The sequence below is a fragment of the Neopsephotus bourkii genome, unplaced genomic scaffold, assembly GCF_033783945.1.
Source record: "Neopsephotus bourkii isolate Nb327-2 ecotype Australia unplaced genomic scaffold, CSIRO-AGI_Nbou_v1 NB_196, whole genome shotgun sequence".
Classification (NCBI taxonomy): domain Eukaryota; kingdom Metazoa; phylum Chordata; class Aves; order Psittaciformes; family Psittacidae; genus Neopsephotus; species Neopsephotus bourkii.
The window spans coordinates 7,936,120-7,962,984 of NW_026900709.1; the positions used below are offsets into that span (position 1 = coordinate 7,936,120).

The window sequence follows — 26,865 nt, forward strand, 5'->3', positions numbered from 1 at the left end:
AAACCAGTAGTTAAGCCACTGACCCAGTTACAGCCACATAGAAAGCCATTTTCATTAACAGTAGGGAAATATGTAGGTGTGTTAGAACATTCTCTTGAGTGAATACTGTTTATCTACTGTTGCACATGCTAAAGAGTTTGCGTCTAACATCAGCTGTGTAATCTGACATGTTATCTATGAAGTCTACACAGGAAAAGGAAAATACAAGCAAAAGCCTTATTACACAGGGAAAGGAAAATACAAGCAAAAGCCTTACAGCTTACAAAAGCCTTACACATGGCTAAAGTTGGGGAAAATTACAACAAAATTCAGCTAGCTCTAAAACTCACTAATGACACTTGCATATGTATATCCTTGTAAGAATAAGCATCAGAAAGTGTGGGGAAATGCAATGACTGACGCTAAACGCTGTGATAAACTTATTTGCAGGAAATGTGAAATAATATGTCATTTAGATTTTAAGTTGAAAAGGAAGCTTATATAGAAGGGAAGAACTGAGAGCAAATTTAGTAAAACTGGACAGGTGTGACAGCAGGCTCCCAAATCTTAGAAAACAAGTGCAACCCATACACATACGAAGGACCAAATACTGTTGATTCCTTTGCCTTTTCACAAAGTTGTGCAATTTGCTTTTCAGATCCTGGGATTCAAAATCTTCACATTTGTGTTAAAAATGTCTGAATTATTTACAGGGCCTCAGCTTTAAACTGATACATACACTAGCCACAAAATTAAAAGCAACTGCTTTTTTCCAACAGACTGCCAAGAAAGAAATCTCAAGTTCTGTGATAGCAGCTTCACCCCTCAAAATGCCAGCAGATCCATACCCTCTGGGACTATAAACATGGCTCCTCATGATCTGATAATTCACCATATCTCTGTATTAGGAAAACCATACTTTTTGACAGCTGAAATTATATATTCAAAAGTAATTTCCCTAAAATGGCCATCAAGTCTTTTTCAGTAAGGTCATAAAATGCTTTACAAGAGATCAAACCACATACCCTTCATGCCTCACATCCCAGAGAATGTTTTCTCTGCAGTAGCTGCCTGACTGTGCTACTGCACAACCCATGAGCATTTACTGCCTTATGCAAGGCTGACACAAGAAATACTAAAACTGAATATACTACAGAGTATACAAAAAATTATAAATGTTCATAAATAACCAAACTTCACCTTGGAGCAAATTACACTCTATCACCATAAAAATGAGGAAGTTACATTTGTGGACATGTAGGTTTAATTTTCCCAACAAGGCTATTTGTGTAAACTAAGTATTCCAAAAGCAGGCAAGCTTAAAACCCCCACAAACCTCAAAAAAACATAACCGACATTCAACTGCTGATACTCTACCTCACATATGAGGAAGACCTTGACACATTTGGGTTCTTTTTGTTTATAATTTCCTTGCATTACATTAACATTCTGCACCAATATGAACTGCCATGTCAGGTGTCCGAAAGGAAGTTAAATTACTCTCTAAATTGTATTCACCTATTGCAGCTCAAACTCACACTGGCACTTTCAACCTCTCTTCCACCAGTGTTAAGCCCTTTGGAACAAAGTGCTGTAGAAAACCAGGATTTACTTTTCAACCACCATGAAACCATCAGCATTCTCATCATGATTCCTGCATCATTTTTATGTGGGTTTGAAGTCAATAAATTACCAAAGTACGGTTTCTATGGTACTTTGCATGAGCTGCCTTTAAGCTGCTTTGCTTGAGATCATGCAAACCAAAAGCAGAAAAAAGAGCATGAGAATACTCTGGAGGCCTTTGTTGTTTCTAAAAGCATTAACCCAAATGACAATTCCTCTCCTTCAATGAGGGGAAAAAAAAAAAACAACCACCTCCCACCAGCTGGCAAAGGTTTTATCCTTTTCACAGTAAATACATATAAAATTAATAGTAGAGAAAGAACAGGCACTATTAATCTTACATGCTCAATGCTCAAAGCCATCAGCATACTTATTTTCACATATTCAGTAAAATCACCTCACCTTTTCAGTAAAAACATCAAGAATACCATTAATGAACCATTTCATTTCAAAATATACAGTAGATGCACAAAGATGGAGCTGTATAAGCCTATAAGCTGCATAACTGTATAAGCTCTACTTATACAGTCAAATCATACCACTGGATATACTCATCCTCTGTATTTAGAGATTTCCTAATTCTGCACTATGTAGCATCTTTCAGATATCCAAAGCAGATTTCAGGAAATTATATAGTTTAATTTATAGAAGAAATACTCTTACCAGTTAAACCAGCATCTGACAGTGCCAATCAAAGAGTCTGTCTTTCAAGAAGGAAAAAACCCCACAAAATCACCAATAGTGTAATTACATTTCTTAAGTGCTGTTTTCTTGGATGCTAAAAAAAAAAACCACATATGTTTTACACTGACACAGAACTTCATGCCTGTCTTCCAAAAGGTTAGTTTTGTCCAGCAATCTGCACAAGCTTTCTTCTCCCTACACAGTTTCTCATTATTCCCTGGCATTTGCCCTTCAGTACACCAGGTCATCCACACATGGAGCTGTAAAGCATACTGAGATTTATATAGGGAGAAAAAAAAAAACAACAAAACAACCAAAACACCAAAACCAAAGTATGTCCACTCAGTTTCTCATTTACTAGCATTCTGCATTATTTCCAATATCAAAAGACAGAACTACTTATTCAATAACTTGGTTTTACTGGAGTTGCTCGAGTCTACAGGTTCCTCTAGCCCAAAGAAAAGACTCACTGGAAATCAGTATTTGTTGGCTCTGCATTGACCTACTTCTTTTTTGTGGGCTTAGTAATATCAGTTCCACAATGCAAATGCCTGCAATATAAACTGACAAACTCCAGAAAGATGCCACTTCTCACACACCTGGTTACCTCACAAATGTCAATAAGGGCAGAAACTGCAATTACTTGTTAATCCTAATATCTGCTCTCAAACAGTGTAATTTTTATTATAGCCATAAAAGCACAGGACTGATCTGCCTTCATGCCTGTATTTTTTTGATACATCTTCTCTCCATTTGTTACACAAATGAGTCTAAATCCACATGGGCCTATTCTTCCAGCCTAAATCACTAATCCTGTCATTAACCTCAGAAAAATACATTATTTTTATGCTCACTAAGCCATCATTTAGCACAACAAAGATGCTGCTATTGTTCTGCACAACTAAGCTTCATGTGTTGTTTTTTTTTAGTTGCTGTAAAAAAACACCACCAAAAAAACCCCAAAACTCAAAAGCCATCAACAGAGAGAAACAAAGTACCAAGGCATTCTTCTCTTCCATTGTTCAGATCCCACCATTAAGTAGTATGTCAAAGATAACCTATGCCAAAGGACAAACCTTTTTCTTTAACACAGTAAGATGCATTTTGACACTGCAAACAAAATAGATCTTAGGAAAGAGCACAGAATTAAGTTGAAGGTCTTGATTCTTGGTAATTGCAAATACAAAGACCCAAGAAGCCCGGTTTTTATTCACCAAAATCCAGTTGCAACATTCTTTATTTCCTTGTAACAGTAACAGCTATCACACTTCAAACAGGATCCGATCCAAAGTCCATTAAAGAATTTCCATTGATTCAACAGGGCTTGGACTGCAGCCATCATGCAGGGAGAGCCTTTCTTTGCATTCAAACACCAGTAGCTGTGTCAGCTATAATACTGACACCAGTTCTCATGATTTCTGAATTCCACAGCATTTTTTCTTCCTTAAAACCCTTAGTTCATGCAAGCATTCAAAAACAAGAGAAAACATCCAGTGCCTAAGTTTCTATTCCTCATTTGCAAAGTTAGTCTTCAAAATACAATCCTTAGAAAACAGTAAATTCAAAATATTAAATATGGAACTCTGAAATTAGACTTCAATACCACCTCATGATTATCTCTGAGAACTTGTGGTCAACAACATAAATGAAGTCAGCAATATTCTTGCCCTGAACTGAAGTCTTCGTGATTGCAAAGAAACCACTTTAAAGCCTATCATTTGTACATATTTAAAAGGTTTTCAATGAAAGATTCTGATATCTTAGCTAAGCGTTTCATCTCATCCTTACTTTTAAAGCAATCCCTGAAATTACTGACCCTTTGCCTTCATTTTACTTCTCTTCAGTCACTGCTGTACAGATACCAAGCACTAACACTAATAATATTTCATACGCAACATTTAATGAATACTTATTTAAAAACATGCATAAGGAACAATATTTCTATGAGCAAGAGCAAGTGAATACTCATGCATCTCCCGATACAATGCAAATACCAGTACTTGCCTAGTTTCATCATTCCCTTCCCCATTTGACCTTCAAAAGAATGGAAGTGCCACTCAACAACTGAAAAGTCTTTCTTTTGTTTAAAGGTAGTATTGACATGGAACAAGATGGGCTCTCAGCCAGGTCTGTTTCAGGTATCAAACATGAATGGGTCTGTAATTCTACATACCGAGTTGGCAGCTTCTCAAAGTCCACATCCAGAAACTGTTCATAGCTAGAAACAAAGCTATCCAGCCACAGCTTCAGGTAATCCGGATCTTTCTGCAAATAAGAAGAAAACATTAAGCAATACTGCCCTCAAGAAAATCTGTCAACAACTCTGAAACACTAACTTGAATGGAAAGCTTTCCTTTAATGCATTTCAACGGGAGAAAGGAGGGAATATGCAGATTTTTAGAATTAAAATTTAAAACCCAGCGTCCTTTTAAATTCTCAGCCATGTGGTGCTGATGTGACATTCTTAATGTATTCATTAGTCCATGTGTTTCTACTTCCTGGTAGCAGTGCCAACCAAAGCATTTTAGCTTCTCCCCCTAGACAGCCAATCTTTACGTACTCTCCAAAGTAATACATATCAGATTTACAAAATTAAGAGTATATTCTAGTCTAGACAGCATAAATGTCAGTACACCACACTCTTTATGCCTTATAAAATTAAGTAAGAACTCCAATAACAATCCTAATCACAAAATAATTTCCTTTTTGCTTCAGTCATTGATCAATATGGCAGCTAGCAGCAGATTAGAGCCAGACTGAATGTTCCAGGAGACAATGCAGAACTTGTGACTTGTATACCAAGTATCTATAAAACAAGGTTAAGAATTTAAATTTAGACTTCCTAGCTGCTCTTCATACAGTACACAGATTGTGTTCATGACCAGCAGTTCCTCAGAGCTGGGCACCATTGACAGAGGGAGGACAAACACTAGAGCCTGTAGGACTGCCAAACAGACAACACTAGCAGAAGCAACATGTAAACTGTATGCCAGTAGCATTTGGCTGATCAGATGTTGGTAACCTAGGTACTAAGATAGCACTAGAAAAATATATGTGTGTATATACATATATGTACACATATATATATATATTCTAGCTTTTACTAATCTATCTGCTGTAATAACAAGACTTCTCTTATGCCACATTGTAATAATATTATCACAGACAGGGTCATACCCTTAAAAATCCCAGGTAGTCAGACAAGTCATCTCTGAGTTTGGTAGCCCTAAACCTGAAATGTCCAAGCTATGTATTTCCAAACCCAACTGTGGTCATCATTGACCCCAAACCACTATGAGAAAAGTGTAACAGGGTACCCTAACATAGAAGAAATTCAAGGGACATTAAGAATATGCTTTGAAGAAGTCATCATGCAATATAAACTTGTAGAGGAAAAACATCTGTCCCCATGGAGTTATGGAAGGATGCTAAGGAGCTTTCAACTTTGTTTTTCTTATTCTTACAGAAAATTCCACTCCATCCACTTCGGAACTGGACCACTGAAGTGTGGGATAAGACCCACACCTGGGATTATAAAGAAAAAAAAGTTCAGTTTTAGTGAAAGCACTGAAAAACTCACCTTCACTGCAGTACATTAGTTTACTGTCTTTTGATTGAAGATAAAATGTCATTATCAATCCAATCTAAGGAGCCCGAGGCATTGCTGCCATTCTATAATGTCTAATGAAACTGAGCAACCTCTTCTACATTCTTCTGTCACTCTCACTTGTTTCCCTATCTGAAAGCTCAAATCAAATGGCTTACAGATAGAGGAAAGGAGGATAATTTCATGTGCCTTGTATACTAGATACCCATAAAACAGATAGGAATCTAAATTTAGGCTTTCTAGTTGTTCTTGCACAGACACTCTGCTCATGACCAGTTCCTCAGGGATGGGCACCATTGCCAGAAGGGAGGGTAGATACTAGACCCCTGCAAGTCACCACAGGAAAACTCTGTCAAAACATGCCATTTGACATAGTGTCATTTAAGAAGTCAAGCTGCTTAATTTTCAAAAGCAAGCTGCCAGACTGCAGGTAATGTATTCCTCCTCAAGGACTGTGCAGTCACAGCCATTAATACACACCATGCAGTCCCACATTGTGTTATAAATAATCTTCAAAATAACTTTCAAATATTTGCCTGAAGTATTACACATTTTAAATTGCTTCTGATATGCTCCAAATTTTATAAAAATTTGCAAAAGACTTCAACCTTTTTGCTCACCCTTCTCTTTTCCCTTTTCTGTATCTCCTTCCTTTTGCTTGTTGCCTTTATATTATCACAGATATTCCCTAATAACCAATTATTTCCCTTCAGTGTTAAGACCAAAGAGTAATCTGTGAATAACTAACACACAGTATTGTGGGGCTATATCAAGCTAACAGAAAGAGTTGCCAAGAGAGACTGACAGAGTACTGTCAGTGCAAAATTGTCAGTACAAAGGAGCCTCTGGAGGGGAGGGCATCCAGAATAAAATAAAAATGGGAATCCAGAATCTGAAGTGCTGCAAAATTCTTCTCAGAGCATCTTCCCACATCTTTGAAGACACGGGAATCCCTTCCTCATTCTAGACTTCACCCTTCCCCATACCCTCAAAGATCACTCTTAAGCAAGAAGTGTCAGAAATAGCAACACAATTTACCTTACTATCACAATTAATTATATATGAAATGTGTTCAGATACTGTGACAACAGCTGTCAAATAAAACCCTCAGCTAGAAACATATCTATTTGCTTTCACTGCCTTTAACGCATACTCTTGTTTATTTTTTCTAATTGTCTTATTTTTCCTTCTTCCACTTTAGTCCCAGTTTCTCCCTCATTCATATTCTTTCTTCCTCATCTCTGCTTTACTTCCTTTCATTTTTTTAAGTCACCACTCCTTTTGTTAAAAATTTGTCAAAAAAGTATTATGCCCTGTAAGTGTAATGTAGCCTTGTCCTCATGTTTAATAGGTACAGAACTACCAGTTATCTTAAACACACACTTAGTAATTGCCTTCACGATGCAACTGCAACCTATAGAATGTAAGCAAGCTTTGAGATAAAGTATAAATTCAATGCTTCCAAGCCACCTCTACAGAGTTAGACAGATTATTTCAATCAGGTTGAGTACACAATATTCATTCCAAAGGTTCAGAAATAAAACACCTTGAAAATCAAACTAAAAGATGGGCAAGAGGTAAAACTTCCTAATACCTAAAAAAGAATCTCAAAGTAGCAGATGTTGAATGCCGACACTAAAGCTTTTAAAAAACTGTTTCATATTTAAAGCTTTAGCTTTCTTGTAATTCACAGCGAGTTACTTTAGCCACATGCAAACTATTTCACAGCATCATAAAGATGAAGAAAACCAGGATATGATTTTAGCAATTACAGTATAGCTCAGGCTACAGAGGACAAAACAATACCATCCATGGCAAAGTAACCAACAGCAATTTTGCCATATGCATGGTTCATGTACCTAATGATAATGTGCAAAACTGAGAGTATTTGACTTTTACCTGCTGAACAAACAGCTTTTTCTCGGCATGAGCAAGTTCTCCTTGAAATGTAACATGAATTACTAAATTGATCCTATTCGTATGCCCAAATTAAAATAATTTGTTGCCACAGGTAAGGCTCACAACTAGCTGTTGACAATAAACTTTTGTAGGAAAAGTCAGTTTTTCTTTGTCGTGTATCATGAAGGAAGTTGTGCAAATAATGTCATTGTGAGACTAAAAACTGCATTAACAAAAGATTGTGAATGAGAGGAGAGGAATGGGAGGACAAAAGACAAAATTAGATTAAATGTCTGCTTGTTCATTTTTAATAATATAGCCTAAATCAAGATTAAATTAAGCCTCCTTACCCTTAAACTATAATGTGTTTGCAAGACTGTCAGTGCAAGAGAGAATACTGGCAGACAAAATATGCAATAGAAAGCAATTATGTAGATGGCAAGAATAGGGCACTGATGTTATAAAAGGCTAAATGTTTTTTACCTGTAGTGTACATGCTACTCAATTCACTTTACCACTAAACTCCTCCCAATTCTGGTGAAAACCAAGAACTGTAGTATTGTTGGATCATTACTTGCAGCACAATATGTAACTCCCTTGTACCTCAGTCCCCTGCTAGCATATTAATTATATATCATTCCAAGTTATTAAAATATTCAAGCTTTGATATCAAATTACAAGGTAAAACTACAGGAATGTGCCAGTAGCAAATTGCTTACACAACAGTTGACTCATTCTGAGTCAAATCTAGAGATTCCCATCCAGGCAATAGCATTTGGGAGGAGGGGGATAACAAAATCATCAAGGCAAAAAAGCAAACAAGATCACTTAGCAACGTAAGAAACACTAATAAATAAATCTCCATTATAAACCACCTAATAGAAGTATGTCACCTTTCCAGAAACAAATATGAAGACTTACAAACTAAGAATACGTCATTCCAGGAAAAAAATGACCCAATATTCAACAGGTTTGCTATAGACATATAAATTATTTCAAAGATGTTAGAAACTTCAGTTAAAATCAGCTTTCAAACTTTGAGTCTGGCCCAGGTCTTCTGTTTATTAGCAGCAATCAGCCCAGACCCCATGCACCAGTCACCTGTGGAAAGCTATAAGAAATCTAAATTTTACTGAAGCAGTTTTAAGAAAGGAAACTTAGAATGGTAAATGTTACCCATGGCAAGGTATACAAAAACGTCCATTCCTAAAACATAGCTAAACACACACCTTTCTGAAGACCAGCCTAGAGTGTTTCAAATGCATCTTATACTTTCCTAAACCAGAAAAATGTTGGTTGAGGATAAAAACTGACTTTTTATATTGGTTTACATTAATAATTTCAGAATTAAACCAGACAGTAGTAATGGGTAACAGCTGCTTCCTGCACCATGTACACTGCAATTACCCTACCCAGCATCTTTATCTTGAACTGAACTTTTTTTTGAGGTCAGCTGCTGCCATCTAATATGAAGTTTACATTCAGTGGATTTTAGAATCAACTGAGTTCCCTTCCTACCCAACTTTTCAACTGTTCTCTTTTTTCCCATGACAGAAATCGTAAAGCACATTAATAGAACACAAATTGACCTAACTTCAACATGAACATATATGTGTTCTTCAATGCCAGATCAACTTTCCAAGCCACTAGATGCTGCAATCCAACAAGTATCTGTGTTACCACATGGCAGAAGATGGCATTCCATGTGTACTGCAATACTTCAGATCTGTGTTGCTGAACAGCAACCCCAGCTCCAACTGATACACTATAAATTGTTAGCTACTCCATTGTATCTGGAGTCCTCCTAAGGAAGCAATAACTTAGCCAGACCATAGTAAAGCATCTTAAATGCTCAGATGCCTTATTACCAGTAAAAGCCATGAAACTTACGGAAACCTGACTCCCCGCTTTCATAATTTCCCTTTGTTGTCATTCTGCAGACTGGTAGCTGCAGCCCATACCCCAGACCACAGCTCCAAGGTGTTTTCTGTAGTGCTGGTTGAAGACATACCATACTTTTAAAGCACAGTGTACAAAGCAATGTATATTTTTGTAATACACTACAAGGATAGACTGAGATAAGCCAATTTTAGGTTGGTGCTCTTTCCCAGCCCTGCCACACACACTCTACAGACATGCCTTATGAGATCAGCAAGAAATGCAAAGGAAACATTTGATTCATACAAAGCAGTAAAAGCAGAAAGAAGCTAAATGTGGTAATAAAACACCTGTCACCAATTACAGCTTTCCAATCACTAGAAGAAGATAAAAAAATGTTGATTTTCTAAACCTTGCAGCCTTCTAAGCCACAAGCCTAATCTTTTCATTTATTTTATGTGAAACTTGCCTTATGCCATTTGGTAAATGCAAAACAAATTTCTGTATCTTATTTGAATAATAATTCATATATGGAGACTGCATGCCTTAATACTTCTGGAAGGTAATTTCTACAAGGATTAAAATTCCAAGCAGCTAAAAATCCAACTTAAGTTACCCATTTCCCTATTTCTCTTCATAACAATAAACTGAAACAACCAGAGTTTTGACAGGGCTATTTTAAGAGAGTGTCGTTGTAAGGATGTGTGCAAATCTAAAATAAATGAATAAATAATTTAAAAGATAAACAGTCCTCTAATTGATATCTACAAGTCTGCAGAGCCTAAACTTAGGCATCTGACCTCAACATATTGTAATAAAAGTCTGTGAAACTGCCATAACAAGTTGTTCACCTGCAGTAATGAAAGAAAAAAATATTTTAAGCCTATTAAATCAAATGTAGCTCAGAGCACCTAAAAGTGAAAATACTTCCTTGTTCTGCCCTTCCTTAAATACTTCTGGTTTTCTTAAACAAAACACACCCAAAACCAAACAAAAAACCCCAAACCACCAGCCTTTAAGCCTCCATTTTCATAACATCCTCTTGGCACCTTAATAGCTGTCACAGCCCTTTACATTTGGAAAGACTGCCAGGCCCAGTTAGTACTGCACTCCTAACAGGAACACCCCTTTCCCCCCTACAGCCCCCCCCCAAACAAACAAACAAACAAACAAACACCCAAAAAAGCAGAACAGCATTAAAAAAAATCATCATAAAACACATCCAGGAGAGTTGGTTCATCTGGGTTTTTTTTAACTAACACGGTTAACACTACACTAGAAGGTTTAAAAAGAAGTTGCTAAATAAAACCAGCCTCTTAGTGTACAGTTATGGGTAGCAATACTGTGGCTAAACACTGCCAAACGTTACCAAAATTTCCAGAAGTCTACATTTTAACAGTTGCAATATATAAACTCTAGCAAGGCTATCCTTAGACTTGGTGGAACTGGGAAACAAGCTCTCAATGCTAACACCAACTTTAAGTTTAGCTACACTGAACCAAAGCCAATAGCAGAGTTTAGTCTAACACCTTTCTGAAAGATACAACATTCTCTAAGGCAATGAAGTGAAAAGAAACTATAAGCAAAAACTACACTAACTTTGGACAGGCTCTTGTCTTTGATGTACTAAATTATCTAGAAATCATAATAGCTTTCTCTACTCTTTATGAAGACTGATGAAATGACTGACAAAGAAATGTTCGGTCTTTTTTCCCCCCCAGTAACTACTTGCCTATACAAGAAGGTCAACAAGAATTTTTTGCACCAATAAACACATTTTTAAAACTCATAACAAGCCAGACAGTTTTTAATTCTTACAGCTAAGTTAAACAAAAACATCTTACACAAAACTGGCATTGAAATCCTCCCACTGAAAGTGTTTAGACCCACACCCGTGGAATACAGGCACATTCACCCAAGGTTTCAAATCAATATTAAGTGCTGCTGTTAGATTTAACCATAACTTCCAACCCTACTAATGCTCCAAGCAAACAGACACAACTGGAAGGGCAAAGCTCAAGACAATTTTTATAGCCACATTCAGGAAGTATTAGCTGTTAAAACAAAAGCTGGACCCACCCGAGGCTATTTGCAGTGTCACATTCCATGCTCCAAAGGCAAAAATTCCCTGCAGAGCAGTTCAGAGTCAGGGAGACAAGATCGACTTGTTTGACAAGACAGTTGTTTGAAGCCGTTAAATTTAACATCAAAAAGACAGCCAGGTCTGACTACTGTGCGTAGCAGTCAGTCAGCCTTCAAAGTGGATTTCAGTTTAGAAGCACTACCATGAAATCTCACTGGCACTAGTATTCTGGGAACTAATTCCCCACCCCCAAGCATTATATTTAAAGTAAGAACAATTCCTTGGTGTTAAGGCTGACTTAGACCTAGCAAAAATGACATTAGGAAATCAAACATTAAATACTACTGCCCTTAGATCACCAGCAAGTTTAATAGTCTTAAAACTAACTGTAGTCTGCATAATACAGAACGGTAGATCATTTCTCAACATTGTTTGAAATAAACTCTTTATTGGGGGATTACAAGGTTTGCTTTAAGGGAGCTTTTTCCTCTTCATGTTTTCAGACATAAAAAGCAACGTTTTCAGCATAAGATCTCCTAGGAGCCTTTGTTCCAAAATATGCCAAAGTGCTTATACTTTTCATGAACCTTTAAAATCTGTAAAATGCCAAAATAAAACCTGAAAAGCCTCATTATAGCAACAACAGATTTAGAATTAATAAAAGCCTTCATGATAAACTGTCTGAAACTGGCTAAACTGCCTTGATGAATTCAATCAATTCTAATTGTCAAAGGAACCACCTTTGGGCACAACTTTTCCCTTTGACCTCAATACTGATTTCTGAATCAGCTGTTGATCCAAAAGAAGGAAGGCTCCCGGCAAGCCATTATAAACATCCTTTTCCAAAATTCACACAAGCCTTCTGCTCCATTTCTGGAATTAAAAGAAAAAGGGGAATGTGTTTTGCTTTATAAGTGGGAGTTGAAGTGAAACAACAATAGAAACAACTATTTTGGGGCAAGCTAAAAATCTCCCTTTGGCATACAGATTTATACCAAAAAAAGCCTACAGCTGTCAATCGCTATAAAATTTAGCTCACAAACATCAGAAGTCAAAGTCAATATACTTTCTCTCTTTTCAAAGCGAGGAAAATAATCTTCCCCTAATCTTCCATTAAGGCCCTAGGTTAAAGAAAAAGCCCATTATCTGAGAGCTGTTATTTGATTTCCTTTCTACTTCAACTCCCCAACGAAACAGGGAAAACAAAACTAGTTTTCTTACTAAAATGGAAGTAAAGCCTCTATTTTTCTCTCTTGCTCCTTTTTTGCTGTTGTTTTTCAATAACAACACAATTACAGCCTTATAGCTTGGAACTGGCATGCAACTGATGCCATCCATAGGATGAATCTAGTTAATCTAATTTCAATGTCTTCACATTTGATAGAAAGTACCACTTGACAAGTTCCAGGTACAACCTGATACATAGTATTTCAGCCTTTTAAAGTCCACTGCACAGAGCACTTACCAGGAATATTATATTCTATTGACATTCACTTTCTCCATTAAAGTTGAAACAACAAACCAACAGTAGTAAAACCTGGAAGCTGTATTTTATGCCTAAGGGAACAAGAAGCATCCTAAACAACTCTAAGACAACTAAAATAACATGATGTCAAAAGTCTAGTGCCAAGATCAACCTCAACTTAATGAAAATTCAAACTATAGCTTAGGGAAGGTTTAGAGTTTAACATTGGATTGCTTTGAAACTCGAAGTTATGTTGTTGTTTTACATGAGAAATGAGCCGAGTTTTAGCAACAACACACAAAGACAGCTTATGCACCATCAAGTTTCTAACTTTGTGTGATGCAGAAGCTTAACACAGACAAACTGAAAGGAAGCAGGATGGTGCTACAACAGTAAAACCAGACTATTATTTCACCCAACCAACAGCCAAATATTGTCAAGTCTTTCAGCAGATAAAGGCTGAGAACTTGTGTACAGCTTGCCAAAATGTCATCTGTATTTGTTTCAAAGTGTTGTAAGATTACCATACACCAAATTTAACTAAAGCAAGTTTTTCTTTCTTTAGCTATGACTTTCACTGGTTATGTCTTCTCAGCCTCACCAGGCAGTTGAACTGTTACAGTGAAGGTATAAAAACACCTCACCTAAACTCACTTTTCAAAAGCCCCCATTAAAAAAAAAATAAATAAAAAATTAGACTTGAAAACTAGGGCATAGCAGAGTTTGTGTTACTTGTTCAACTGCTGTTTAGTATCCCTTGCACTTCTATCAGTACAGATTTAAATGATTAGGACACATAGATATTAAGGTCAGATTCTGGTGAATAACACCACTGCCTTCTATAACCTGCTTTATTTCCAAGAGCTTTAATTTAGACAAAACAGCTATTAAAGGACTACTCTTCTCATCATGGTATTTTCTCTCCCCAGTTCCAAGCTTGCCCTTGAAAGCATGTGAACACTACATATCTAACCAAAAACTGGTTTGTTTTGTTTTTCAATTAAATTATGGAACATCAAATAAAACCTTTTCTCTCCTTGCTTCTCAGAACATGCTCAAACATTTAGCCTACACACCCCATGAAGCTTCAGTCGTTTATCAAGAAAACTGTCCATTCCAGCTAGTCCTAAATTCAGCAAATGCACATGTAAATGAATACCAACTTTCATATAGTTGAGTGCATTACACAATCATTCATTGACAGAGCTGGTAAGGCAACTTACAAGCAGTCTGCACTTAACATAACCACTTTATACAAAGCTTACAAAGATCATGTCACTGGAAACTCTGAGCTTATACCCCACATATACTGTTGGTTAACATTTCCACCATTCTTCAACAGAAGCCAAGCATTTACTGCATGATGCTTTTAGGAAAAGCAGTGTCATTAACTTTTAATATTGTTTTGGTTCCTAAATTCTCCTTCCATATGAAAGTGAAAACTGGCAGTAAGCCACATGAGGGTGCAATGTTTTCCTAGAATTATTACTTATTACTAATACTAACAGAATAATCATGCTATCTTATTGAAGGTGTCTGACTCAAACCACTTCGTTTTTACTTTGCTTTTAATAGATATTTCTGGCATTAATGTTAAATCCTTTTTCCAAACCTTTCCAATCTCTGATTTCACTTCCTTATTTTTTTTTTAGATGTCTTATGTAATACTCCTACAGGCTCTCAGGCAGGTTCTGGTGAATGACAATTGACAACACAAAGAGTACTAATTCTCCCTACATTAGTAATTAAATGCAAATTCATTCACTGTTTTAATTCAGACTTCAGGAATATGCCCTCAAATATTTGGCTTTGGTCTAAAAGCCAAAATTACTCAAAATAGTTATTTAAATAAAAGTGTATTTCCTATGCCTAACTGCTATCTATTGGATAATTAAAGGTTTAGCATCTGCTTTGATTTTATGCTCTCTTTGTACTATGTAAAAGTAGTATTTAACCATTAATTTATTTTAAGGTTTTGTCTGTGCTTTCCTCAGATATCCTTTATCTAAAGCATTCAAAAGCCTTTAAAGCCTTTGGAATTTAACCTCTTAAATATCCTAACTGTTTTAAAATATACTCTGCTTTTAGATACTGGTATAACTAGCTATTCTTACAGTTAAATCTAATCCCTAATTTTACATAGCCATAGTTAGCAGTGTTACTCAATGGTCAAACAACTATTTAATGCCACTTACTCCTAATGCTTACTATAGATACATGCAATCATCAACCATAAATATGAGAAACAGATTGTCATAAATGCTCTAAATATCAGAGGAAGCATCAACACACAAATATTTATCAGCACATAAATCTTAAGAGCTAATGTTTAGATTTACAGATGCATGGGGGGGCCTCAGTGAGACGTCCAACTTCAAACAGCATTTATGATGAGAGAAAAAAAAAAATCACTAAAATATAGCTTTAATTTCTTGGTGTTTCCGTCATATCTCCCATCCTCTACTGCAGTCTCACATTTACTAGAATTGGAAAAGTTAGCAGAACAAATGATTTCTTTTAAAAATAAGATGCTTATCTGTACTGTTGAGACACGTGTGTGTTTTGGTGATTTTCATTACATAAATTTCTTTCATCAAGGAAAGTTCAGTAATTAAAGAAGCTCTTCTCTCTTCAGTAACAGCTGGTTAACCTTTCTGAAGCCTGTAAATATTTTAACAGTACCTACTGACAAATTGGGATTCAGGCATTAAACTACAATGCTGTTCAACAGGCAGCTGGCAAGCCTTTCTCCCATTTCCGTATTACAGCACAAACATACTGCACATTTGAGTTGGTTCTCTAATATTCTTTTATCAGAACACGTTATCCCTGGATCTGAACCACACGACCAAATTAAAAGCGCCACAACTCAGATACCACACAGCAGCCTTGTGTTTGTTAGATTCACTCTAATATTAGTACATCAACACTCAGAACCAACAGCCTGTGTTTCTAGCTTTGTCATAAATCATTCAATTTAACAGACATTAGATTCTTTCACTTCTGTAAAAACTTGATCTGGAATACATTTGTTGGTATGTTCAGAACTGATGTTTCTCATTAATTCCACTTAGTTTCTCACTAATCCACAAACCTGTGGACATGTAGGCATTTCAGTCTCATGCTGAACACCAGTAAAACCTTGAATCTTAGAGACAAAGCATGGACACACCTCAGGTACTTTTTATCTAAAAGTAGCAGCTACATACAGGTATTGCCAAAGATGCTATAAGGATGGTAAGAATAAAAAATAGTTTCTACGTAGCTTTCAGAATACGATGCTTTTCTTACATCTCTGTCTCTTAGATTTAGCTGCTGTCTCACTTCAACCTGAAGTCTGCATTCTTTGTGGCAGAGTTGCTGTTGTGTGTCTGAACAACCATCAGCACAAGGTCACCCCTTGTCCACAATTAAGGAAGCTACTACAAGAGACTGATGTCTCGTATATACCTAAGTTATTTATATGAAACGTTCTATGTTAGTAGATATCAGAATTGTGTTAGTTCTTGGGCTATGAGACAGCTCTGTAAATAGCAGACAGTAAACTCAGAATCGAAGTCCAACTGTTCTTGTTTATCTATATCCATTCTTAGTTCAGCATCTAGTAAATAAAGACAAAGATATTTCACCAACACATGGCCGCCTGTGACTTGCGACATGCTCTTTTACAAATTACACTCCCTCAGAACACAGAGTTTTGTTTAAAACTATGGGCAGAAAAGTTATTTTGACACAGCAACTGTTTAATAAATCTTCATTCACAAGTTTTAACAGAGGCATGAATTTACATGATAATTGTGACTTACAAGAAACCACTTTTACTGAACACTTTGTTTCCTCAAGTATTCATCTAGCTGTAAGCTGAATACTTCTTTATCTAGCATAACAAAGGCAACATATAGTTCTGCAAGATGGATCGTTGACAAATCAGCAGTTGCACAAGAAAGAAAACAAGTGCAAGCCAAGTCAAGATGAGATATATTTGGGATGCAAAGGTCAGTGTTTCACATGAGGTTCACAGTTTCATGTCAAAGATTATATTCTTGTTGAACTACATGTGCTTCACCATAACTGAGCCTAATTTTGCTAAAACCACATTTCTTTGAGAAACACAACTACTATGTCATTTAGGTGAACAAATTCAGTTCAATCATATTACTTGAAGCAGCCTGACAACAGTCACATCTATAAGCTGCCCTGATCATAAGCTTTTTTAGCTTATTTATAAATACTTCCCAATTTTATACAGGGACAGAAGTTAAAAACCCCTTACAAGCAAAAACTCGTGTTGATATAAACTGACAAACCATCCCTTCCCCCTTACGCCTTTGAAACCCCACTTTTAAGGCAATTGGGGATTTTTTTTTTTCTTTCCTTCTGTTTTGACTGAGGAGAAAATCTCTTTCCATATAAAAGGGTATCTGATCACTTTGCAAGTAAAATAATTATTATCAGAAATCCTGACATGCTTTATGCCTAAGAGTCTGAAACACCTACCAGAACAACTGGAGATGAAATACACATATTTAAAAATCTTACAGATAAAATAGAAGTTGAACCTCTTTAATTTCAATCTGCAGTAATGGTTACTTCAAAAGATTATAAAATACAGATTATTTTGGTATACAGATACATAATTAACATCTAAGAACAGCTTAATCAACTAATATTACAATAGTAATATTGTTACAGCTATGCTGGTCTAAGGCTATAAGGCAAAACTGGTAGAGATCACCTCAGTCACATGAACATGAAAAGGTTACAGATACACATGAAAGCATGTCTTTGGTTCCCCTAAAATAGCTCTTCTGCTGTACATATATGTTAGTAAAGCCTTTTCAGGTACCTGCTGCGTATGCACTTATATGAGAAATGTTTCAGGCTTCTGTGTAGATTACTGAAAGCTTTCAAAGCTGACAGTCAATATGCTTGATATTATTATTGTCTACCTAGCCTACTGCAGAAAACTTCTAGTGACTTCGATCACTAGGAAAAGTTTCAGTCCTTTTAGTCTAGTCCTTCTAGAAAGGACCAGTGTAACCTGTTCTACATAGAATTCAATTATCTTAAAAGACACCACACTCCTACATTTGGATGAGGGGAGAGTAGCTTACATCCATATCAATATTCAAGTAACAGCATTGTACATTAACAGATAATGGAACAGGAAAAATAGAACAAAAAACATTTCAAAAGCATCAAAAAACATGCAAGTTGCATCCTTAACAATGCTTTCTTTGCAAAAAGTTTGACATCATCATTTAAAAGAAAAAACAAACAAACCAAACAAAACTCAAGCATTAACAGCTCAGACTATCAACAATACAATGATGTGATACAACCCCAGTTGTATCACAATTTCACTAAGTTTAATGAATTTTTAAACTGCTTCCATGCATAAATCATGTGTAGCATGATTAAACAGCATTGTGTAGCATGATTAAACATCCTAAACAGCAGATTGTAATATGCCACTTTGCAGCAACTGCCCTACAGGATAGCTTTTAGGGGAACAAAAGATAAAAAATATAAATCCAAAACCAAACCTCAACCTTAGATTAGAAACTGCCAGAAGAAACACAACTGAATACCAACTAAAAATGATTTTTTTCAGCCACACAAGCATAATCTTAAAGAAAAAGAAACCACCTCATACACAGTGTCATCCAAAGACTGCTTCTGCGGAGATCCCAGCTACGTGATGCTGTCTGCCCAAACCAGCTAAACTGCAGAAGAAGCAATAAAAACAGAGAAATGCCTTCCTAATGTTACTTCGCACAAAATTAATAGCTGTGGCTGACACCTGATGCTGCCAGAGATGTTAGGTGATCACAAAGAACAAGAGTCATGACCTCGGGTAGAAGGTAAGATAGTAACACAGCATTACCCATCATTCTGAAGCCATGAAAAACCCTGCTGCTGTAGCACAGGGTGCTATATTTAACATACTAACATGAAGGACCCTATTATCTAAAAAAGGCAAGGCAAACAAGTCTATTTTTTAGCAACAATATGAAGCATCACAAAAAAAGAGCTTGGATTTCACCGTTTCTTTAGCTAGCAAGGCTGCAAAAGCTAAAACCACATATTTGTGGCACAACAAATTCTCACCTTACTCAATTGTGACTCTCCAGCAGTTTTTGTAGTTGGGAGGAATTGCCTAGCTTTCTTCCTTCCCAGGACGTCAGCCACAAAGTCATGACAGTGCAACATACAGGATATGATACTACGCTTCACTGGGCAGTCCCAGGTATAAGGAGACTTCTCCTTAAACCACTATATCCTGTCACCTTATGCTAGATGCTCCACAGAGAACAAAGTATAGCACACAGATGTTTTCAATATATAACTGAACAATCTAATTTACATTAAGGCTTTACAACATTTTACATCCTAAAACCTAGCTTCTTCAGTTGCTCCTGACTTCAGCAAACTTAATCCAAGATAAAAAAAACACTTATGCTGGATGCCTGCCCCAAGCAGAATGAGGTAAACCAGTTGAGAAAGAAAAAGCAGTTTTGTGTCCAGCACATTTTGAAGAAGTGACGACTCCTCTTTCAGAGTTACTCTAGTTGCCTTCAAATTTTGATAGTTAGGGTTTATATATTTTTATATATATATTTATATATACATATATACATACACACTTAGCTACTTAAAACCTAGTCCTTATCAACATATAAACCCACTTAAATGTGCCTTTAACATATGGCTCTGGGAAAAAAAAGGCCAAAAATCATCACCAACAGCTCATATAGGCTGAGTCTATAAAAAGATACTTTTCTTTTAACATGTCATTCTCCACTACTCAAGAGCTGACTGACTCAGTACACAGCATTCTCATAGAGAAACTGAACGTACTCTAAGTGATCTAAAGCACACAAAGCACATATATTAACTAGTACTCCTTTATCTATGCAAACTTCCTGCTAGTAAGAGGACAACATGAAGATGGAAAGCATACAATCTGAATGAAAGGCTCCAACAAAGGGGGAGAAGGTGTAAGACAAACATAAAAGTTTTATAAAGAACTAGAGACGAAAGAGACATAGACCGGCTGGGTAGAGAAATTCAGAGCGTGGCTCATTTGGCTCATTTCTGCAGCCCTGTGTCTCCCAAAGCAGAGGAAAGCCTGGATTCTTGGAGTCTGTTCCAAGTGTCTTTGTTCTTCCCACATCGATGAACTCACTGGCAAAACATCCATGTCCTCCAGTGCTAGGCTATTTCCTACTACCACTGGCAGTACTACATTAGTTTAAAAGGCAAAGGTCTATGCAAATATGTTTCAACCCAACAGATCACCCACGCTGGTAGCAGCAAGAAGTCATACCATGCTGTTATGTTTGCACTAGTTTTATTTTTAACATCTAGAGCATTAGGGCTGCAAACTCATAGAAAAATTAAGAAAAGCTACAATTAACACTGCTTTGTGCAACCTCCATCCACTGCTTCATGAACTTGTTCAGACTGCATGTACGTAAATTCTAACATTTTATGCTCTCAAGACAGGCCTTCTGTAGAAATGAACTGGGACAAGAAATAAACAAGAGAATGTCTGTTCTACCCTTAATGTCCTACTGGCTTGGAAAGTTAAAGGAACTGAGATACCTATGAAGCGTGAGACTGCAAAGAGAAAAGGCAAAACAAACCCAGAGAGTAAGGCCACCAAAAGCTAGCCTTGCCACTGAGTGCCTATATGACAATAGGCCAGTCCTTTCCCCTGCCTTTAGAGTTATTTTTTGTATGCTTTTTATTTTACAGATATCTATTCAGATCATCTGCAATCCAATTTGTGTACATACTCGGCAACCCAGAGGTAATTAGGCTCCGTCCTTTAAACATATCAATTGCTTTACACTATAAAATGCAAATGGAAACAGGACAGTATTTTAATAACATCCTTGACAGATAAAGGAAATTCATTATTATTAATGGAATACTCTGATGTTCTGATGATAACCAGCAAAGGAAGACTCGAGAGTAACTTGATAAATCTGCTCTTTGGGATGGCTTTTGCTAACATAGTTTAAAAGAAACCGGAGCTTCACATAAAAAGTAAGTATAAAGCTAAGTATCAGACAGCAGTGAATTAATACATTTTAATGCCACGGCCGCACAAAAAATTACGTGAACATATGCATTCACACAGTTAAAAGATATAGCTAAAATAACTGCTTAAACTGAGCCATAAACACCGTGCAATTCACACTGCACACACAAAAAAGCCCAACCTGAAGGGCAAATCAAGAGATAAGGTTAGATATAGTCTAAGAATATAGCTGGATATAGTCTGCAGTTATATCCTTACAGAAACCAGACAAGTCTATTCAATTTGTGAGGAAAAAAAAAAAAACAGGCTAAAAAATGTTAGACACATTTTAAATACCTGACTTCCAAACAGAAGAGGAAAAAGACAAACAACCCTCCCGCAAATATTTACCTTATTGCAGTAAAGCATCCAAAGCTCATACAGCCTCTCTCGGGATGCCATTCCTTCCCTTGCTCTTTTCGCGACAGCAGCTACTTTTGCTCAAGATCCCACCATGCTCAGTTCCCAGGTGCTCTTTCCGTAGATTTTACTTTATTATTACAGTTATATCATAACCCGAAGAGTCAAAGATGAAAATAACAGCGTCTCAGTCTCTCCTTATCGGGTAAAAAGCGTAGCACAGCACAGGCAACCGCACGCAAGGGTCAAGCATGCCCGTTCTTCGCCAGCGCCTCTTCGGTTTTGATCTCTGAAAGTGAAAACATACCCTTCAGGCCTTTGGTGGAGGAAGGAAATAACAAATCCGCACTTAAAGCCCACAGACGACCTCGGGAATTACGCGGCGGCAGGTCGCATCGTTTTCGTGTCTGACATTACCGCCCCTACGACTGAGAACTCTGGTTTCTGATCTCCGTGACGCTTTCTCCTTTCCTGCAGGGAAGCAGAAGGGCAGCTGTCCCGGCGGAGCCCTGAGGCGGCTGTGCTAACGCCCGGAGGGGGCGGAAGCCCCCTGCACGCCTGGGCCCCGGCCCGGCAGTGGACAACCGCTGCCCTGCTCGCCCCACGCCCGGACTCTGCAGCGGCCTCGGAGCCCGGCGGGCACAGGCAAAGTCGTCTCCCGCAGCCTGAGGGCTGCCTAGGAAGAGGCGCTGCCCGCAGCCTCCCCGCTCCCAGCAGGGCCCCGTGCTGCCCCGCCGCCCGGTCCCGAGCGAAAGCAGCTGCCCCGTGCCGCCACCTACCGCGCCCTCAGCCTACCGCGGCCTCTCTCCCCGCAGCCTTCCCGGGCCACTGCGGGCGGCGGCTAGGCAATGCCGCGCGTCAACCGGGCGGCGGAGGAGGCCGGACCTCGCCACATCGCCCGCCCCGCCCGCATTCCGGCACACGCCCCGGGCCGCCGCCGAGGGGCGGGGAGGCCGCGAGCGCCATCTTGGCTTCGGGCAGGGGCAGTACCGCCAGTGCAGGCGGAGTGACGAAGGCAGGGGCCGCTGGCTGGACCGAGGGAGGCCTGTGTGGAGGGCTGAGGCCGCTGTGGAAGCTGTGGTAGCTGTGATAGCTGTGGTGGCAGAGCCATACTCAGCACACGGCACTTCACCCGAGGAGCTGGCGGTCCCTGTAAGGTGACGCGACCCTCTTCTGCTCGAGTGGTCTCCTTGCCTGTAAAAGGATCGGCATTCCCAGTCCTTGCGAGACCGAGCACCTCAGGAAACGTCTGCATTGCTTTGTAGGCAATAAAGCTGATGAAGCACGTATATGTGTTTTACACACAGTCCAGAGAGGCCTGCCTCCGTAGCCTGAGGAGTGTGGACATGTATGCACATACAACCTGCTGCTGCTTTAAAGCAGTCTACCTCGTATGCAGAGCTTGAGTAGAACTAAGAAAACACTCCTAAAATAAAGTCAGATTTCTAAAGGAGGAATGTGAAAAGACATTCTTCGCTTGCTGCTGTCGCTCTTCCCAAACATGTGGGTAGTGCACTGACCCTCCCAAAGGCACAGTGCTCCAGCGAGGGACTTTCCTCCCGCTCTGCTGTCTCAATAGTAGGATCCTTCTAGCATGGCCTGCTAGGGAACAGGCTTCCCTCTGTATTCCTCTGATCCCTTGGAAAGTGGGGCGGGAAATTAATGCTGTGTCAGGCTCCAGTGCAGTGAGAAGGAGATTTAAGGAGGCCTGGGCCTTCTCCTCCAGGTTGCTGTGAGGCCCTGCAACCTCTAAACACAGCCCTGCTCCTGCCACCGGGTCATCTCCTCACCTGGGTAAATCTCATGCAGCATCAGGTGATGAAGCATCCATTGTGCTGTCGATTCCTTTGCAGGGGATTTCAACACCACTGCAGTGATTTCACATGAGTTTTGAAAGTGCTTTGCAAAGGCGTTGACTGTGCAATGTCATTATACTGCCTGCTGTACAAAAAATTGTTAGGGATGGAGAAAACAGTCTATTTCAAACTTCTCTTACAATTTGCTCCCATTAAAAAAGTCATGCAAAAACCCCAAAACCATGCAAAACCACCAATCCTTCCTTGAAATACAGCTCAGTTTTCTTGCATTATTAGCTTTTACCAGTGATAGTAGGTGCTCCCACATAAAGAAGTCCTGCAGTAGACTCCACTAAAACAATAAAAACCACCTACTGATAGAGATGGGAGACTCCTTCCTTCTTAAGTGCTGCTGCCTACCTAATTGAGATGCTCACAGAGTATAAATCAGCCATTTCCTACTCTGCTGGAATTGTAATGACAGTTATCCTAGTGGGCTTAAACAATTGCTGCTGCTTGTGTAGATAGTTCTTGCCTTTCATAAGTGCTCTGGAGGGAGAGTAAAACGTTTATAGCCTGTTCCAGCAGCATCCAGGGTGAGTAGTCTACTGATCTGATCTTCCAGAGGTTTTTCTTTAAATAGCTTGCTCACTGTAGAATTGTTATGATGACTTTTAGATGTCTGTGTTGCCTGGTGTAGGACAAGTTTGATATTTCCCTGTCAGTATAGATAAACAGGCAGTATTCATTGAGTTCTTTCTCATATATAAATTTGAGCAACAAAGAGAGGTTAGTGGGGAAAGGTGAACTACAGCTCTGTCCCTACAGGTGTAGTATAACTCAAGAGTGAAATTATAATTCAATATGCTTACTGTGATAAAGACTCAGCTAAGGATGTGGAAGTCGAAGAATGGAGGGAGGATGTAAAAAGAAGCATTACTAGCTTTGTACGGGTACTTTAAAGTGTGACTGTATGGATTGGTCTAGCAATGAAAACTAATTACCTAACTTTTTATCATGTTTTCTTCCATAACTATGTATCAATTGTTTCATGGATCTTAAATAGCCAGGTAGGCAGTGTTCATTTGTATTTCATTGTCCCCTTAGCTGCTGTCTTGTGGTAGCTGTCTGTTTACAGCAGTGGTTGTTTTTCATACGTTGTACATTATTTGTGGTTTTGTACTTTATCTCTTTTCAGTGGCTGCATATTAGTAATTTAGTCTTGCTATGAACTTGTTAGTCAGCAAGTTCAGGTAACAGAAAGGTTAGAGAGAAGGGTGTGAATAGGGAGGAAGCATGAGTTTGACATTAAGGAAAGATTCAACAAAGGAGTGGACTGCATTGAATTGCAGCTTTGAGATCAAGGACCTCTGAAGTGGCAGGGAAAAACACACACTTTATAGTAAAGCTTTTGTTAAGTTATACTTATTTTTCATAGGAGGTAATGAAAAAGATACAAATCTGTATCTGACTTTCAGATACTCTCAAACATGCTGTTTGACTGTGAGGCTTCTACTGAGATCATGCCCAGGAGCAGCAAAAATCATGCTGGGGTACGTCAGTGGCAAAGCTTTTATCTGAGGGTTTCCTTGATGTCTTGGGGCTAATGATTTGTTTACTAACAATGAAGACCTGAATTATGCTTAAAATTGAACCTGCCTCTCAATTCTTCCACCTTCCTATACAAACAGACCCTTGTACAGAAGCAAGGTGTAATCTGTACATTCCAAGTAAACAAGTGGCCTTGGCAGCTGTGTTTAAAATTCCCACTATCAAAATATCTCTTGGGTCTGTAAAGAAGTAGGGCTTTGTATATACTAGTTTCTAGCCATTCAAACCTAATTAACCTGAGACTGCATTTGGTGGGCTATTAGAAAGGAGGAAGTTGGCCTTTGCAAGATGTAGCCTCTGAGATGGTGTTTTGCAGAGGGTAGCACAGGATCAGCTTGCCTTGAGTTTCTCTGACTGTGATTGCACAAAATGAGTGTGCAATTATTCTATTAGGTAAGGCAGCACACTTAATTGGTGTTTGTTCTTCCTTCTGTCACCATATTCACATTGTACCCTGAGTAGCTCAGGGCTTGTTAGCTGCTTGCAAAATTTGGAAATAGGAAGGAATTTGTTTGCCCTTTGACACATAAGCTGATATCTAGGCATTTTAGTTGCTTTCTTTCAAAGTGTTGGAGACTGGCCAGAGCTAAAGCTGGGAGGTGATGGTCTCGCTAGTAGCATTAAGTCCCTTTGGCCCCTGGGTGCTCTGTTTCATATATGCAGGGTTAAACCATTAACCAGACTCAAAATTCAGGAAGGAATTTAGCCCAGGGTAGCCTGGGACCATGGTGAGTGTTTTTGTTGTTCTTTGTCCTTTCAGCTTGTTTCCAAGGGGGGCCTTCAAGATAATGAATCCCCTGCTGTAAAAGGCCCAGGATCTCTTCTGCTGCTTTTCTATAACATAGGCTCCCTTACCAGAGGCTTTAGGTTTGCAGCTGTGCTAGGAATGTTCTTGTTTAAGGTACATATTAAAGATTCTTCCAGCCTAATTAAATAATATGCTTTTGTCTGCTTAGGTTCTTACAGGCTGTAATAGCCAGTAAAGATTCATGATGGGTGTTAAGGCTTAGAACTGCCCCTCTGCTGTCGTTAGGTTATCTATGCTAGAACTAGCACGTGTAGACTCTTGCTATAGCTGTCTTTGTTTTGCAGATGCTCAAAGATACCAGTTGTTAGTGCACAAATTTGCGTTGTGAAAGTGTTCTCCTTCCTTCACCAAACTCACTTTTCACTCAAAGTAAGCCCTTACTCTTCACTATTTTATGGCCAGTGATCAGTGAAGTTACTGTACTTGGACTTGAAATGACTGTGCTTTAGTTAAGCAGCTGTTTAATGAATGCTTTCACTATGTTGCAGAGCTCAGCAGATTTGGATCTACAGCATGACTCCTCAAAGCAATCTGTATCAGGGGAGAAAAAAATCCTAACATGGCAGCAAGCAAGGTTTAAAGATGTGTAGGTGTTGGTAGTCTCTGATGATCTGTCTGTACTTAATTCCCTCTCAGCTGACATGATAAGCTTGTCCTGAGAATGGATGCTATAGCAACTTGGGGCCTAACTCCTCTTTGTGTGGGGAAGAATGCAAATGAAGGGAAATAACTAAAGGGAAATGGGCTCAGCTCTGACTGCTGCTAGACTGCTCCAACCTTGCTGGGGTTCTTGCAAAATGTTAGAACTGTGGCCTCCCAGAAGTTAGATGTTGGTTGCAGCACAGTGCCTGCTTTTGAGTGGGATGTGAAACTGAGGGTGTGCCATTCCCTGTGTCTTTGTGAATCCTACAGGGACTCTGCTAGCTTACTCCTGACACGGGCAAGGTATAGAGACCTGAATGATGGCTAGTGTTGTGAAACAT

At 38.6% G+C, this 26,865-nt stretch overlaps 1 protein-coding gene and 1 long non-coding RNA gene across 7 annotated transcripts in view; one reads left to right on the forward strand and one right to left on the reverse strand.

The window, feature by feature from the left end:
- The window catches only part of NBEAL1 (neurobeachin like 1), an 80,319-nt gene extending 58,170 nt beyond the window's left edge, over positions 1–22,149 (reverse strand). For 3 of the 6 annotated variants that reach the window (XM_061378913.1, XM_061378903.1, XM_061378896.1), the window contains exons 1-2: positions 21,659–22,147; positions 4,460–4,551 (exon numbers count right to left, since the gene is read on the reverse strand). In XM_061378913.1, coding sequence (XP_061234897.1) covers positions 4,460–4,551; positions 21,659–21,709 — 143 coding nt within the window. In that variant the 5' untranslated portion in view covers positions 21,710–22,147. Of the gene's footprint in view, positions 1–4,459; positions 4,552–21,658 lie in introns of all 6 variants that reach the window. The other 3 variants (XR_009729330.1, XM_061378879.1, XM_061378886.1) reach the window with 2 other exon arrangements.
- Positions 22,150–23,746: 1,597 nt separating this feature from the next.
- On the forward strand, positions 23,747–26,623 carry LOC133224343 (uncharacterized). Its single transcript, XR_009728836.1, has 3 exons — positions 23,747–24,533; positions 24,942–25,016; positions 26,371–26,623. It is a non-coding gene; the product is annotated as an uncharacterized LOC133224343 (long non-coding RNA).
- Positions 26,624–26,865: the final 242 nt, after the last annotated feature.